Genomic DNA, 15645 nt, shown 5'->3' with positions numbered 1-15645 from the left:
GACCTGAAGCTGTGCTGCCTTAGCCACTCTTGTAACTTTGCTACAAGCTTAAAAAGATTCATAGAAAAACACTGCTTCTGGGTATTAGGCAAAATTCTTTAATGAAAAATTATCTCCTAACACTACAAAGGCATTTATGCAGGTTTATTCTGTATTTCAGTATGATCAAATGACCCATACAACAACCAACAAATAGTGTTATGCGTCGGCATAGCTGTGTAATGACAATAAATACATATTTTCAGCGAACGTCTCTGACGATATGATTTGACTATCTATTGCAGTGAGTGTTAAAAGCCACGCTTTGAACAAGCTAAGTCGCACGAAGATCAGACGTGTCTGATACGCCTGCACGAATATTCAAGTAGTTTGTTGGACTAAATTGCATAGTACATGTTAAGTTTGTGAATTTAAGCTCAAATTTTAACTGAACCTGATGTGACATCCGTGAAGATGACACAAGTTGTCGTTCGCAATAATCTAATTAATCGTCTAACTTGTGTCTTTGTATGACCAGGGAAACTACATTTTGAATAAAAATTATTTCGCTGCTGACAGGACTTAAGTTGATCTATGAATGTGCGACTTGGTGATAAGCCTGATAAAATAAACTAGCTACGTTGCGAGTAACTTAGAAAACAACGAAGGCTGCTAAAAAAAACTTAAACAGAAGAACGATAAATCGAGTTCAATGAACGCAAGTGGAAACTTTATGCGTCTATAATATGTGTAAACAGTGCGAGGAGCAAGAATGAAAGATGTAGTAACGGCTCATTTCTATAAGAAACAATGATAAACGGTTAACTAGCTAAACAATGACGATTCAAGACTGCTGCAAAACACGTGACCTCATGGATAGAGGTGAAAGGTCACGTTACACGGGTGATTGCACTTGAACGAAAATGGCAAAAGCAATAAACATAAGTAACTACAACAGATAGGAAACAACGAAAACCACGGGCAGCACGACTTTTGTTCTCGGTGGTCATAGTACTGCCAAGGGCAAGTTTGTGTAGAATTGTCTACAATTAAAACAAATAAAGTTTTTCTGACGCCAACAGCGCGAATATTGCTGCTATGAGAGAAAACGTGAAAACAGTAAAAAGACAATTTCTGAATACAATAAATATCGTTGCGTTGTTATCTTAACAACTTCGAAAAAAGACAAAGTCTTGCCATTTATGAATAACGCGCTTTGGTTCATATTAAGCTAACTCTAAAACACTCATTCTAGCGCCTGTGGACACAAAGTTGGTTGCTCACAGAAACACTGCAGAACAGAAGTTCTTCCCTATAGCATTCTTCTACCTTGGTAAGTATACAATGAAATTTTTAGTTGCACAAACATGCTAGTAACTGGTGATGAAAACACATTGCACAAAGTAATCGCAAATACATCTTGAAATGCTAACACAGTATGGGATGGCTTGAGACAATATGGACAAGGTTATGACTATGCCCAGCTTTCAGACAATAGTTTTTCTTTGTTTAACGACGAAGATGAAGCCAAAAACTTTCTGAAGAACATTTTGATTCGAACTTGAATTTGTGTGATGGGATACGTCGTGACAAATAATTTAAAATGATGACTTGGACAGTGGTCTTGGGATTTGTTCCTTTTCCAGAAGGGATTCTTGGCTTATTGTTCCTTCACCCAAATCCAGTCCCATTTTTGCAGTTGGGGTTGTTAACCCATAACTCCACTCAGAAAGAAATAACTACGCTCTACTTCAAACTTCATGAAGTGTTAGGGTAATAGCGGGGGATTCCCCATTTTCTGCCCGGGTCCCCATCGTGGTACCCGACAGCCTGGAACCTCGTTTTAACCCACCACGTTTCCCCGAGCTCCCGAAAAAAGTCCCGATAACAGGGATACGAGAACCGTTCCTGGTTGGAGATTTCTCGCTGTCAGAGTGCGTCTGTTTGTCGCGCACGACTGCGCTGTTGTTGTTGTTTTCACTCACCGCTGAAAGGTTGTACATTGATGTGGGACGCATGTCATAGGCGAACAATGACGACATATCTGGAAGACGGCAAAAGATTATTCGCTATTTTGTTGGGCTTGTGGTGCAAATGAATAAAATGTAATGAGAGAATTATACTCAGCATCTGCCAGTGGCACACTGTTATTATGACAAGAATTTCTTATTATTTACTGTAACAAGGTAAGAAGTAATTTTTACTTGAAGGCTCGTTAAGATTCTGCATAGAGGCAGATATCTTCTTTGAATCGGCCAACAAGTTGTTCGATCTCACTTCAGTGGGCGAAGAGGTCTGAGCTTTCTCCAGCTCGGCTAAAATTAAAAGAAAAAAACTTCACACTCATCTGTGTGTTTTGATTGACAATGCGATTAACAAGTCGATGGTAACGAAAGCAAATTGAGCAGAAGAGGCAAAACTTTCACCTTCTATTCTTAGATTCTCCATCTCTTGGACCTCGGCGATGCATTCCCGGATGTCGGTCACAAATTTTGCTCGATCCTGCTCGTTTGGAGCATTGAACGTGATCAGGACTTTGTTGTCAATGGAGTTGATCAGGCGAATGCCGAATGGGAAATCTGTCAAGAAAAATCCTGGTTTTACATCCTAATACGATTCAGTTTAAACGGCAAACACACAAAATAGTGTATTTTCGTTATATTGTCGGAAAGTGAAGACGAAAAGAATTCGAAAGAAATGTTGTAAAAATAGTAACGCAAAATAAACAGCATTTGTTGATATTAGGATCTTACGAGTCGTGTCAAATATGAGGTAGCTCAACCCATGCATGGAGAAGGACATTTTAAAAGTGTACGTCGTTCCGGTCTTCTTTTTTTGCAAGATCTTGGTAATCTAAAAGGATGAAATAGACAAACACTCAAATTAACAAATGATTCGTTAAATCGCTTACAAGTCAATTTGTTATATTGAAACTATCGGGATAGCACACCTCATTGCCACCATGTTACGAATTACAAAAGGTTAAAAAAAAATTGATGTTTAGGACTCACTAAAATCATGTCGTTGAAGAGGAAAACCTCTCTCTGATGGAGTCCGATTTTTTGCGCCTTAGTAGGGTCAGTGACTTGGTAGAGACGACAGTAACATACAAGTCTGCGATGTGGTACGGCTAACACTGGCTTCTTACCTACAATGCTGTTCTCAACCTGAAACAGAGATAATAAACTTAGCATGATTCATTTAAATCTATCTGTGTGTGATCTATGCCGAGACTATGATTCAAGTCATCCAGAGATAAAAATAACAATGAGTAGTTAATGAGCTAATTTCCCCAAGATTTGGGCGATTATGCAAAATGATTCAAGCAAAATACAGACCTGTAGAACCTGGGTAACGTGATCATCAAGGGTGATCAGTTCCTGGTCCCTTATTCGATTGTAAATGTTTTTTAACAAGATTTCGCTGAGATCATCTCCATTGTCAACTCCTGAAACATGACTTTATCAATTAAGATAATGCCTTGGTAACCAAACAAGCATTTGAACCGATAAATTTGATACAGGTTTCGATAAGCACGTTTCTCTGCAGGTTACAAAATCATTTAACTGTACAGCAAAGTAACTAAAAGTAACTGATTTTGGAATCAATTCTTGAAAGTGTCCAACAAACCTCTTAAATTTTTTATGAAGTCTTCTTCAGTCATTCTCTTCTCGTGCTTCATGTTGGGAGAATGGAGATCGGTGTTGAGCATGATGATTGCAAATGCGAGGATGAAGATCGAATCGGGGTTCTGAAGGCTATCGATGAGCTTAGGGTTGCAAGTGCAGTAACGTTGAGAGAAAGCCTGAAATGATGAAATATCGTGTAAAAGAATGTTAAAACTTGAATATTTCTTGAATATTTCACCAAAGTATCCCTATACATTGGCAATCTGAAAGCGACAATAGTAAAAATCTTCCACAACTATAGGTGTCAAAAATGCAAACATTGTGGTTGCATTGAGAATACAACAGGAGTGTGTCTTGTGTTCAAGGTTGTACCAATGACAAGTTATTCTCGATAATTACCTCGACAAGACGTTCAACCTTCTGAGCTTCACCTTGAACCTTAATTTGCGCTTGAAAGGTCCTGAGAGCTTCGTCCAGCTCCATCGCGCTGAAATCCATTAATTCGCAAACCGAGCTGACAGAGAGAAAATCAATATTACCAACAGCTTAATTCTGAAAAAAGTATGTGCTGTCCACGATACTTGACAGTTACAAAGAATCTTATTTCAGTGAAAACAATCAGGTTAATTAAAGTAATATAATTATGATTGAGCTGTATTGGACATTGAAGCTGAAAAGTTTCAGGATGATGTTCCAGTGAAGTTAAGTCAAAGGCAGAAATAGATCCAGCCTTATGCCAAATCACATGCCTGATTAATTTAATCAAGCCATCGTTGATGCACATTATGGATAAAGACAACTAGATAGTTTTATACAAATAGAGAATCATTTTACCTTGCATGCAAACCACGCAAACGCATTAAGACATGGATTCAAAAAAAACAAAGTAAACAATGCTGTCGATTAATATACAAATTGTCATACCAAGTAGCCCACCATAACAAAGCATCAAAGGGCATCTCTATTGTTTACACAAATGTAACCAAATACAACAATTGATTAATAGCCAATCATGTTTGTTAATTATAATTAATAAATTGTATTTGACGTGAATGATACTTCTCATTCACAATTATGCATCCATGCATTCCAAGCCTTTAACAGTATAATAGCAACAGGTCAGGTCACTAAAGGTGGCTATGTAAAGTCAGAAAACCAGTACATTTCAATATGTGCATTTTGTCACCAACCTCACAGTAAGCAGTACTAGTTGATTGTGACACAAAAGAATACACTTACTCCAATACATCCTGGTTGAACGTTTTCTGGGTGTTTCCGAGATATTCGCCCACCATTTGTCTACTCAAACCCTTCCTATTGAGTAAGAATGCAGCAACGGCGGGTGGCGAGTTTGCAACAAACATATGCTCGGTCAAGAAGCTCAAGCCCTTGGATGGTTTCCTTGGATAGAAAGCCAACAATTACTCATACAATGCTTGTTATTCAATGCCTACGGATACTTTCAATATAGTCAATGTCACAGCATCATGTCATGCGAAAATGCAAATGCATTGCTTTCAGCAACAGTATGTTTGGTAGAAGAGAGGGGCAGGCGATAAATTCAATGTGTCATGTATGAGATGGCACATATTTCAACACTTTAATTTTCTCTAATTAAGACAATGTTTACACATCACTTCATATCACGCATCTAAGAAAAAATAATTAGGTCATTGCCTCAGGCATTTCTGCAGTGGACTGATGAATGATGAATGAGAGATAAAAATAATTATGAAGAACAACTGTGGAAACAGACGGTGAAAAATGTGACTGAATCAGAGTAAAACGTCACACTTACTTGTTAAAAAGATTTAATCCAATCCTATAGAGACGTTTCCTGACCACATCACTACTAACGTCATTGTGCCAACTTCCTCGAACACTTAATGTGCTTTTGCGTTGGTAGCCGCTGCGCAGGCCGAGATCACCCAGTGTAGTTGACATTTCGCTTGTGATGCTGGCAGTGTCGGAACTATCAAAGCAAGGAAATTATGATAATTTGATCAGACAGGGCGGTGCCAGGTTTGCATTTCACACACAATGACCATTACAACATTATGTAAATGTTGCAACACTACGAGCTCACTCATCTCATAAAAAGTCTTTCACTTGGAAAGATGACCCACACAGCACATGTGTATGTATTCACTTTCAGTTTTCAACTTAAAACTGCTTTGTCTGCCATTATCAAAGTGTTTAAATTGATACCAGCACATTGCAATGCCTTTTTAATATGAAAAGTGAAGCAACAAAAATTAGCTGAATCAGCCGTCTATACAAAGTAACCAAACCACAGCTGCGGCTAACAATAAGATCACTGCTATTACAAGATGTTTGCTAACCCATAAAATAGTTGACATTTAAATATGTGCCAAACAGAACATATTGCCTCTGGGCAAGCATTGAATTAAATCAACGAAATTAATATAATGGCAGCTATGCATAGAGCTTGATGTAAACAAACAGTGTGACTAATGCAACAAAAATTCTACGAACTGGTTAGCATAGTTCAATGATAAAGGCACAGCATGCCATAACAAAAACATCTCTGCAAAAACTGCTGCTGCCACCAACAAAATAAAGTCAACACTTTTTAAATGGTTAGCATCGTTTAAAATTATGAAAAACATTTGATATAGATGAGATATAGATAAAAATGCCTATGAGATATAGAAAAGAATTGTATTAATATTTAATTTATTCTTGAAGGAAAAAAATTCGGTTTGAAGCAAGGAGAATTTCATACCTTCTCATGCTGTCTAAATCGGCATCATTTTCACTCGTTAAACTCAGCTCGGACATTGCACGCTGATCCAGAAGTGATACTCGGGTGTTGGCAGCTTCAACGTTATTAACCTTCATGTTATTCGTACTTAGATTGCCCGATCTTCTCATCTGGACCATAGGTTGGGCGTCTGAAGCTGTCGTTGACATCTGTATCGTGGGGAGTGATTGTTGTTTCACAGGGAAGGACACGGTTTCATATCTTAAAATAACGGATCATTTGCAAAATAGTTTGCATAACTGAGATGAAAAGGTCAACATAAAAATTTCAAAAAAAATACTTTATAAATGTTTGAACTCTGGACTATGATTGGGACCACGAAATTGATTTTACAAACAATGACATCATACATCAAATAAATGGTGGTAGTGTCAAGTATGTACCACCAGGCACATGCCATGCAAACAAGCAATGTACACAGCCAGGTTAAATGCTTACTATGTGATCAAAGTCAACATGAACTCAAAAAAAGTTGTCACTTTGGTAATTTATAGCATGATACTTGTTATAATAGTTTCACTACAACAGAAAGGATTTATAAAATATATTATATCTATGTAACGACATTTATAAACTAGTAGTCCATTATCTCCATGCATTAGTATATAAGATCCACTATGGACTTTAACTGTGAAAACTGATGCCCACAAAAAGATCAAACAATGAATGCAATCAATATTTCAAATGTCTCATTACATACAAATATACAGTCATATACATACATTTTAAAGACAGATTTGACCTTTCAGTAGTAACCACAAATGAACAAAAAAGATATATATGTTATCCAAAATTTATCTGTGCCATTTGGTAATATTTGCTTAGCCCAACAGAGTAAACATTTGACAAAAACTGTGGTATTTAATTACGGCACTGCCAACAACATGTGTTTGTCAAGCTGGTCTAAGCTACAGAGCAAACTGGTGGAGAAAGGTACCTACAATGGTACTACCTGGTATTTGGATTTAGAACAATAAGTTTGTCTGAAACATATGGCCCCAACCATACATGTATTTGGCCCATAAGAAGGCACTTTAAAAACGACAACAAAAACTTTAGAAAGAATTTCAGATATTTGCTACAAACTACTATTGCTATAAACTACCCAACTGTAAAACAAATTCCTTTATAATAAGACAAAGATGAACAGATGAGATGGTACAGCTTTTGTTGATGTTCCAGGTTTTACGTTCAACCTACTTCTAGGCTCACAATGATTAACTGATGATTGCAGTCATAATGACATAGTACTACGCAAGCGTGTATGAATTATCAGTATTACGTGTATGTTTTGCAGTACGTCCATTATTTTGTTATGTTATAGGTCAACAATCAAACCAATAGTAATTCATTAACAATCACACTGAAACCAATTTTTAAGCAAAATCTTTTTTCCACAATTATATATTGTTTCAAAACATACTTAACAATCTAAATTTACGTGGTGTAATGCCACACACCTATACTGCCAGCTTTATTACTGGTCAGTAATTTCAAGAAAAACACTTGCAATAGCAAGTGAGGCAACACTGCTTAAATTCAACTCTAACTCGTGCAAGAAATTACAGAGCACTCACCCATGTCTTTTTCTCCTGTTCGAAGAAACATATTGCAGGGTTGAAATAGGAGCTTGCGCTAAAATCTGAGCCACCAGCTCTTCTTGTGTAGGAGGGTTGGAAAGCGGGATTGCGGCAGATGAATCTTCTGCTTTCGGAGTCACAGTGTCATCCTCATTGGGTTTGTTTGCATTGTTTGTATCTGAGTCCCCGACGTTTGCATTTTCATCTTGAACATGCGATTCCTTGGCTAAGTCAGAACCCATTTTTAAAGAATTGTCGGATGGAGGCACATTATCCTTGTGAACATCGTCAAAGCGCTTCTGATTTGATTCTGCGAAAGAGTGTTCGAGAACAAGTTCAACAACTTCACAGCCTTCCGATCCGTCGACACTTTTACTTCGTTCCGACTCAGTTGGCGAAATTGGTGACGTTGGAGAAACCGAGGGGTCACTGTGTATGTTGACATGGGGTATGTTGTCCACGGTCATCCTTCGTATCTTCGACTTTCGAATCTTGCGGAAGTTCACTCGCATTCGATAATTTCTGTACGCTTCCTGAATAATACGTGCAGCGTGCTCGCTCTTTGCAGCACCTCCGTAAAATTTCTAAACAACAAAAATTCACTTGTCTCCAGTTAGAGCCCACATCACATGAATGCTTATATACAGATATATTATACTTATGATAAGAGAGAGATTTGTAATATATAAGATGTCTATAAGAAACTAAACTTCAGAATATTTTCGAATGCAGTATTGTCAATAAATTGTGCGCAGAGAAAAGAAGTCATTGTTGTGAAGACATCAACAGCTGCTTGTAGTAGCCAACTGTTTAACCTGGTTTAGTCTCACGCTCACCTTTACGCTAAAGTGATAACTATAATACTATAGAAATATAATTAACATAAAGCTCAGCAATTATATTCTGCTTATACTGTATATAGAACAACACTTTCAATATGGCTTTGATCTCCAATTCTTATGATGTATAATCAGCTTGAGAAACCTTTTTCAGTAAAATAAAATTTAAACTATCTATAATTCTAATAACAATTTTGCTTGGATAAAAAGCTTCTTTGTACCATCAAAATTTGATAAACATTTGTCAAAGTTTCTTATTTAAAGTGTATGCATATATCTTGGAAACCATAAACAGCTGTTTTATGCGTCATTCCACATGGATGTATTCGCCATAACAACACTTCCCAGTAATCTCACGTATGTTTATATCTACCAGAACTGACTCTTAATTATACAAACTAAACTGTAAAAACCTTAGCTCTGACATACTTATGTAAACTACACTAAGCATAGCTAACTTACATAATAGTGAGATTTGTCTTTTTAAACTTGGCAATAACTATGGGAAAAAGTTTAGGATCAAACACTTAAATATTTGCTGATTTTACAAAAATCTGTTGACATGATGCCTGTAAGTTCAAGCGTCTTTCTACTTTTTGACAGTTACTCAACCAAATCTTTAATAGCTTCAATGACAACGCACAAGCAAATTAATCAAATTATGAATAAGCTTTGCTGGCTGTAATGAAATACCACTGATGACGCAGAAGTTATCATGCAAACGTATATGACTTTAGATGTTTCATCATGCACAAGCCTGTTACGCATCACCTTGTAATTATTCTTTATAGCTGCCTTTATAGCTACCCAATGTTTTCATCCAAAACAAAAATTGCTGACCAGAAAAACTTGTTTTTAATATGACAAGCGCTCAAAATATGTGTGCATGATGGTACGATACCTACTGCTTAATCTAAATATGTAAACTAAATTACAGCTCAACTACTCTTTGCACTGGACATCAGAATAAAGCTAATGATTCTGCCAGCTACATATAAAGTACTTTGTGGTTGCAAAAGTAAAAGTGAAAATAGTTAGCAGCAAGTAAATCAACCAGGAAGCACCATAAATCTACCAGTGGGTATTGCCTCACACACCACTGAGACATGGTGATATATCAACACAACACAGGAGGTTCAAAAAGAGCAATAACAAATATGTTATTACACAGACTAGTCTGTCAAAGAAACAAATTACAGCAATACCATAGTATATATATGAAACCTACAAGTAGGCTGAAAAGGGCAGTTTGTTTATAAAGATATAATACATTGCATCATATTACATACATGAATATATATAGCATATAAATTTAATCAACAATGTACAGGTGAGTCATATAAGAGTAAAACCCACCCTCACGGCTTCCACTTGCTTGTCTCTTATGTCTGAGCTGAGTTCATAGGAATCAGAGTGGCTCAGCCTTGCATCCTGCTCCTCGAGATGCTTACGTTGGAAGCTTCCTGACCGATCTATTGACGTGTTCCTAGTGTGTACCATCTCATCCACTGCAACACGGGGTAATTGTTAACTAATAAATTACCACTAAATACTATTGACTGCGCGAACTGTAATCAGTAAAAATGTGATTAAGTGAATACAATGATTCATCATTATGCAAACCTAGATCTCCAGGTGTGACAAAGCTCAGCTCTACGTTAAAAATAGCTAACGAAAGAATATTTAAAATATCAAGTTCCGATTTTAACTTTAATATAATCACAGTGGGCTATATATATAAAGAACCTAAAACGATTCACATGTCAAGTTAGTTTTGTGTATTTATAATATATCATTTGTTTATTTAAAAACTGCAGAATGCATCGATAGACTAGATATAGAGCATATATATGTTGAATAACACTATTGCAGTGGAAAAATAGGTTCCCAAGGTCCTGCAATTGGCCATTTGCATGGAGCTGGCAAGGAAGGGCAAAGTACCGTAATTAATTCGCAAAGCGTAACAACACAGCTGCGATTCACACCTGGGCCATTTGAAGCTTGTGCGGAAGAGGTTTGATTTATCTTTGACTTCTCCGATGAACTTTTCCTTCTGTGATGCTTTTTATGGGAATGTTTTTCTTTTTCTTCGCTTCTGCATTTAAAATACTTTGATGTGACATCATCACAATTATAAGCAAGTTTCATAACGTTGGGTTAGAATTGGCATTACATACAAGAACGGATGTAATATTTCACACAGTGCTAAACACACTATAAGGTAAACTGATGCTATGAAGTTGTTTATCAATGTATTGAAACAAATGATATTGTTTTATCATCTTTTGCAGAAAAAATTTGGGTTGCTTTAAACATAACCAGAATGACCATCATAGGCACAATGTCGTCACTTTGTTGTTCTAGTAACGCAGACTCTTGAGAAAAAGGAAATGACATCACTTCCGCATTGAGAGCTATTTTCACCATATGAGCGTATGCGTATGGACTGTATTACTACCCCATGCAGTCATGGTAGGAAGCAGTGAAGCAATGATGTCAATGATAATTTCTTTTGTACATATAACATACACATAAGATAACTTGTATCTAAGGCTAATTGCACCCCACATTTAATATTTTAACACGCACTAATCAACATAAGTTAGAGTTTGGCATTGTTGTTTTGGTTAAATGAAATCAAATTGCAAGACGCAAGCAGTTTAGAGACTTCCACAGTTTCTTCCCTATTTGTGAAAGGCAAATCGAGCTATACGTAATTACTTATGCAATTCTATCTCTGCATTGTGCCAAGATGATCTATTCCAAATGCATTGGGTGGTCTAATCATTTTTGAAAAACAGGGGTATCGCGTGCTTCCTGTTAATAAGCCCACATATCAGAAAAACAAGGCATGTTAAGTAGGCAACTGGTTCATTGTTCAACTCATAACATCAAGTGTTGCTGTTGTCACTTTTATATATACACAGTAAAAACAACAGAGAAAAGTTGTGACAACTACTGCAGGGATTACATTATTACACTCAGACTTCATCACTTTTTCCTAAAAAAAGAGATTGCAATTAATTTGCCAATTTTCAAATACACACAGAATTAAAACCTCACATTGTCTTTTCCAGTTGTTGAACTTTCTGATGTAAGGCATCTCGGGTCTTGGTGAGGTTTTCAACTTCACTTTGAAGAGTCGTAATTTGTATGTGTTGCTGTGAAATGGTAGTTTCTTGTTCTTCTATAATTGCCTTCAGTTGAGCAAGCAGGTCTTGTGCCCGCTTACTTCCGGATGCAGCCATGTTGCTTTGGGTAAGTTAAGGTGGTGTAGTTCGTATCAATCGTGACCACTGACTTCCTGTATTGGAGCAATTCCACAAAATTCATTCATGGCTTATTAAATTTAAATAACTCTTTTACATATCGCCGATCAGGCTACCTGCATTTGTATGAAAGTATTTGCCAATACAATAAGAAAAAATTTGGTGGCTGCTAAATCCTATTTGCTTTGACTAAGTATACACCCAATGCTTTCAACGCAATTCTGACTATTATTAATAAACGTATTACAAACGTACATTACCAAGTACTACAAACTTAATCAAATTTTTTTAAATACTCACATGTTTTTTTTAATAGTATATATTTGTGGGTATTATTATATGGGTATCACACCCAAGTCCTGTGCCTCATTTTCTATTTTACTGCCTGGAAAAATGTAGTATTTTACATAAATAGTTTATTTGCATCCAGTGATTTTTGCGTTAACTCACTGTGGACTAAACTGGACTCTACGACCTTTAAACCGAAGATCTACGGCAAAAATCCCAATGCAATTTTCAGGTAGATTTTGGTGTAAATTTTCAAAGTACATAAATATTTTTTAAATAAATTATGTTCATGTAAAATTTATGTTGGCATAAATCTTTGGAGGACCAAGTTTATTGATTCCATTACGTGCTGTGGACAGTTGCTTTAACAAGTGTTTAACTATTAGTTGTCATTGTCACTCTCACCACAACCCTTTTATGATGTCACGATAAGCTACAGCTCTTACAGATTTGGCAAAACTAAAGGATAAAATTGAGAATGAAGAATTAATAGACGTCTAGGATTTTATTATAAGTGTTTATAGGTAACAGTGAAAATGGTCCACTATCTTTTGATCCTAAAGAAAGCTGGCCATCTTATTCCCTTGAGCTTGAAACCCTTGACTGAAATCATGATAAATAGAGTTTACCTTTAAAGAGAATCTTTCGATTGTTTCATATTCTATACTCTATAGCCTGAAACAAAACTATGGAGTAACCAGTGAAAACAGATCAAACATAATGATTAGAACATGTGGATCTATTACATTAAAAACATACTCATACTACCAATAACAATTATATTTTTAAGATAAACAAGTTCTACATGATTTTAAATCTGACATTACTATGAGTTGCAAAAAAATTCCTGTTATTACAATTATTATGGATGAAATTGCAGGATTGCAGAGAAGCTGAACACACACAAATGATAATAGTTTGTGCTGCTAAGGAGCCATAATGGAAAGCAAGGCAACTGCACCCTAAAGATTTTTGGGATGGGCTTGCTGCACCCGAATGTTTCACATTTACCTTAAGAAAACGGAACTCCGTGTTCTATTACCAAAACTCTCGTCGAAAAGTGCCTTACTTTCCAGTATCGCGAAGGAGATAACATTATAACAGAATAATTTCAATATTTAATCTTAATATCCAAGGGCAATTAAGCAAAAAACAAGCTGACAATAAATGAATAAACAAAGGTTTCAATGTATGCTGATCTTCCCAGCTGCAAAGTATGGCAGTTTTTGATGAAAGATCATGTGTGCAAAAACACAAATTTTGGTGTGATGCTGTGCAATGAAGCTTCAATTCTTTGTATATTTATTATAACCTAGCGTTCAAACATGCTAACTTGTCTTATTTATTATAAATTGATGCAAAGATGGAAAAGTTTTGAGTGCATATTTTTCCTGTTAACAATTTCTTGCTAAAAACTACCATATTTTTCATCAATCTGGTGCATACTCCATAGGCCTAAGTCTAAAAATAAGTCAACTTAGATCTCAATTCTTTGCATTTGGATGGTCGAGGGTCTCAATATTTGCTGTTTTGATGTCCATGCCATGCGTGCATCGAAGTTTTCGATTAAAAAATGTGTGTGAAGAGACACAAAGTTTGATGTTATGACAGACACTGGCTATCCAATTTCTAGTTCACAAGATATGAGCTGCACGTTTGAATAATTAACTCTGAGTTGTTTGTTTATCATAAAACGGTTTGAACCTAAAAAAGTTCGCCATGCATCACGACCATGGTACCGTAAGTCTCACGCATACATGCACATTCCAGACTCCACTATCATGACTATGTCACTATGGTTAAGCACTAGGCATAGTCCTATTCTTGCTGTACAGTTTAATTTATAGACGTTAAAATAAGTAGGCCTAGGTTTGACTTTTTAAGCTACCAATAAAAAGATCAATAGTTCATATGTTGCGGTAATAAACTGAAAAACTTGATTTTAAAATGATTTAGCCTAATTCAAATGTCAGAATTTTTGCAAGAATTCATAAGTGTCTTATTTTAAATCTCTCCGTGTTGAGAGTGCAAACTAGGGGCCTATCATAACATGTGGTATTATTGTGCTGTAACTAGGCCTACAACGGTTAGCTTTGTAACTTTCGCTCCGCACAGTTAATGGCTTAATAAACGATACAATACAACACAGTAAGGTACTAATAACCTATAGTGTAGCTTACTGTCTCAACAAGCATACAAAAGCACGACTCGTCTACAGGTCTTGACAACATCTGTTTAAGTTGGTTGAGACAACTTTTTATTCCTGTTAAATTTTATTTTTATACATTCAGACAATGGTGCCGCATTGTCGCGCATAATCTTTTCCAAAACAAAACAGCCTACTGTGGTTCTTTCCGCTTAACCTCCTCCGGAAAAACTCAATATTCAGATTTTAGTTCATTGCTAATTGGTTTCTGCATGGCTACGATTAAAACACTTGCTTATACTGCACAGTTGGCGACTAGATATCAAACTTTATAATACAATGTTAAAACTCTTTCAAGGATTTTTTTGAATCGCAGCCTTTCTGGAAGTTTGCTGGTGAATTTCGGACCGATTAATATCCATATGCAAACTTAGATGTCTATGATTCTTTATACAAAACGCTATCAATCTTTTTGTTTCATAGAAATTCTATTTATAGATTGTTGTGATTACCAAGCCGCAAACTATACTTTGTTCCAATTAGAGGGGGATCGCCGTACCCCAACTTTTTTTGACGGGGGATTACGATCTCTTACTTTTTCTTTCTTTCTACCGTTTTATCTTCGTTTTTATATACATTTGGATAGAAAAATATGGATACCATACAACACCATTCTTGTTTGACAGCGAAACCCCAATTCTTTTTTTAGGAATACACCAATGTGTTGTTCTGATAAATTACTAGTACAAGAAAAACTTATCTAATTTATTTTACTTTGCTTTGGACTTTTGCTGCTACTAATACGTACAATAGTTTGCTATTACCTTGAAACACCTTAAAACGATTTTGTAACGCCGTATAACCCGCCGATTGTACTTTTGTGAGGATCAGACAAGTTTTTGATAAACTAAACTTGTATTCCGTAAGACCCGTATCCATATCCTTACTCAGATCATAATGAGTTGTGTAAGGTTCTTTTGTTAATATTTATCTATATAGCTCGAAAAACGGTGAAAACTTCTGTTATTCCGTATCAACAGCAGCAATGCTCGATCTACTTGGTTGGAAGTGGGTGTCGAAAAGTATCTCACAATGCTTGATAAATGATAACCAGAACGACAAGCAACCTG

General features: G+C 36.1%; 1 protein-coding gene and 1 long non-coding RNA gene across 3 annotated transcripts; one reads left to right on the top strand and one right to left on the bottom strand.

Moving 5' to 3' along the window:
* Positions 1–129: 129 nt before the first annotated feature.
* On the bottom strand, positions 130–12060 carry LOC143447148 (IQ motif and SEC7 domain-containing protein 1-like). Its single transcript, XM_076947095.1, has 15 exons — positions 11876–12060; positions 10798–10907; positions 10169–10320; positions 7971–8557; positions 6355–6594; positions 5407–5580; positions 4848–5009; positions 4008–4122; positions 3610–3784; positions 3318–3427; positions 2991–3146; positions 2733–2832; positions 2406–2558; positions 2184–2294; positions 130–2023 (listed from the first exon to the last, which is right to left on the bottom strand). Exons 1-15 carry the CDS (start codon positions 12058–12060, stop codon positions 1731–1733), a joined length of 2823 nt encoding a protein of 940 aa, XP_076803210.1. The 3' UTR covers positions 130–1730.
* Positions 10194–13381, top strand: LOC143447150 (uncharacterized). Of its 2 annotated transcripts, none has more exons than XR_013114044.1 (3): positions 10194–10332; positions 10685–12601; positions 13250–13381. It is a non-coding gene; the product is annotated as an uncharacterized LOC143447150 (long non-coding RNA). The 2 variants fall into 2 exon arrangements; XR_013114045.1 differs by having other exon boundaries at positions 10221–10332; positions 10696–12601.
* Positions 13382–15645: the final 2264 nt, after the last annotated feature.

The sequence above is a fragment of the Clavelina lepadiformis genome, chromosome 2 (assembly GCF_947623445.1).
Source record: "Clavelina lepadiformis chromosome 2, kaClaLepa1.1, whole genome shotgun sequence".
NCBI classification, from domain to species: Eukaryota; Metazoa; Chordata; class Ascidiacea; order Aplousobranchia; family Clavelinidae; genus Clavelina; species Clavelina lepadiformis.
Note: the sequence above shows the minus strand (reverse complement) of the source record. Positions and strands in the feature narration are given on the sequence as shown.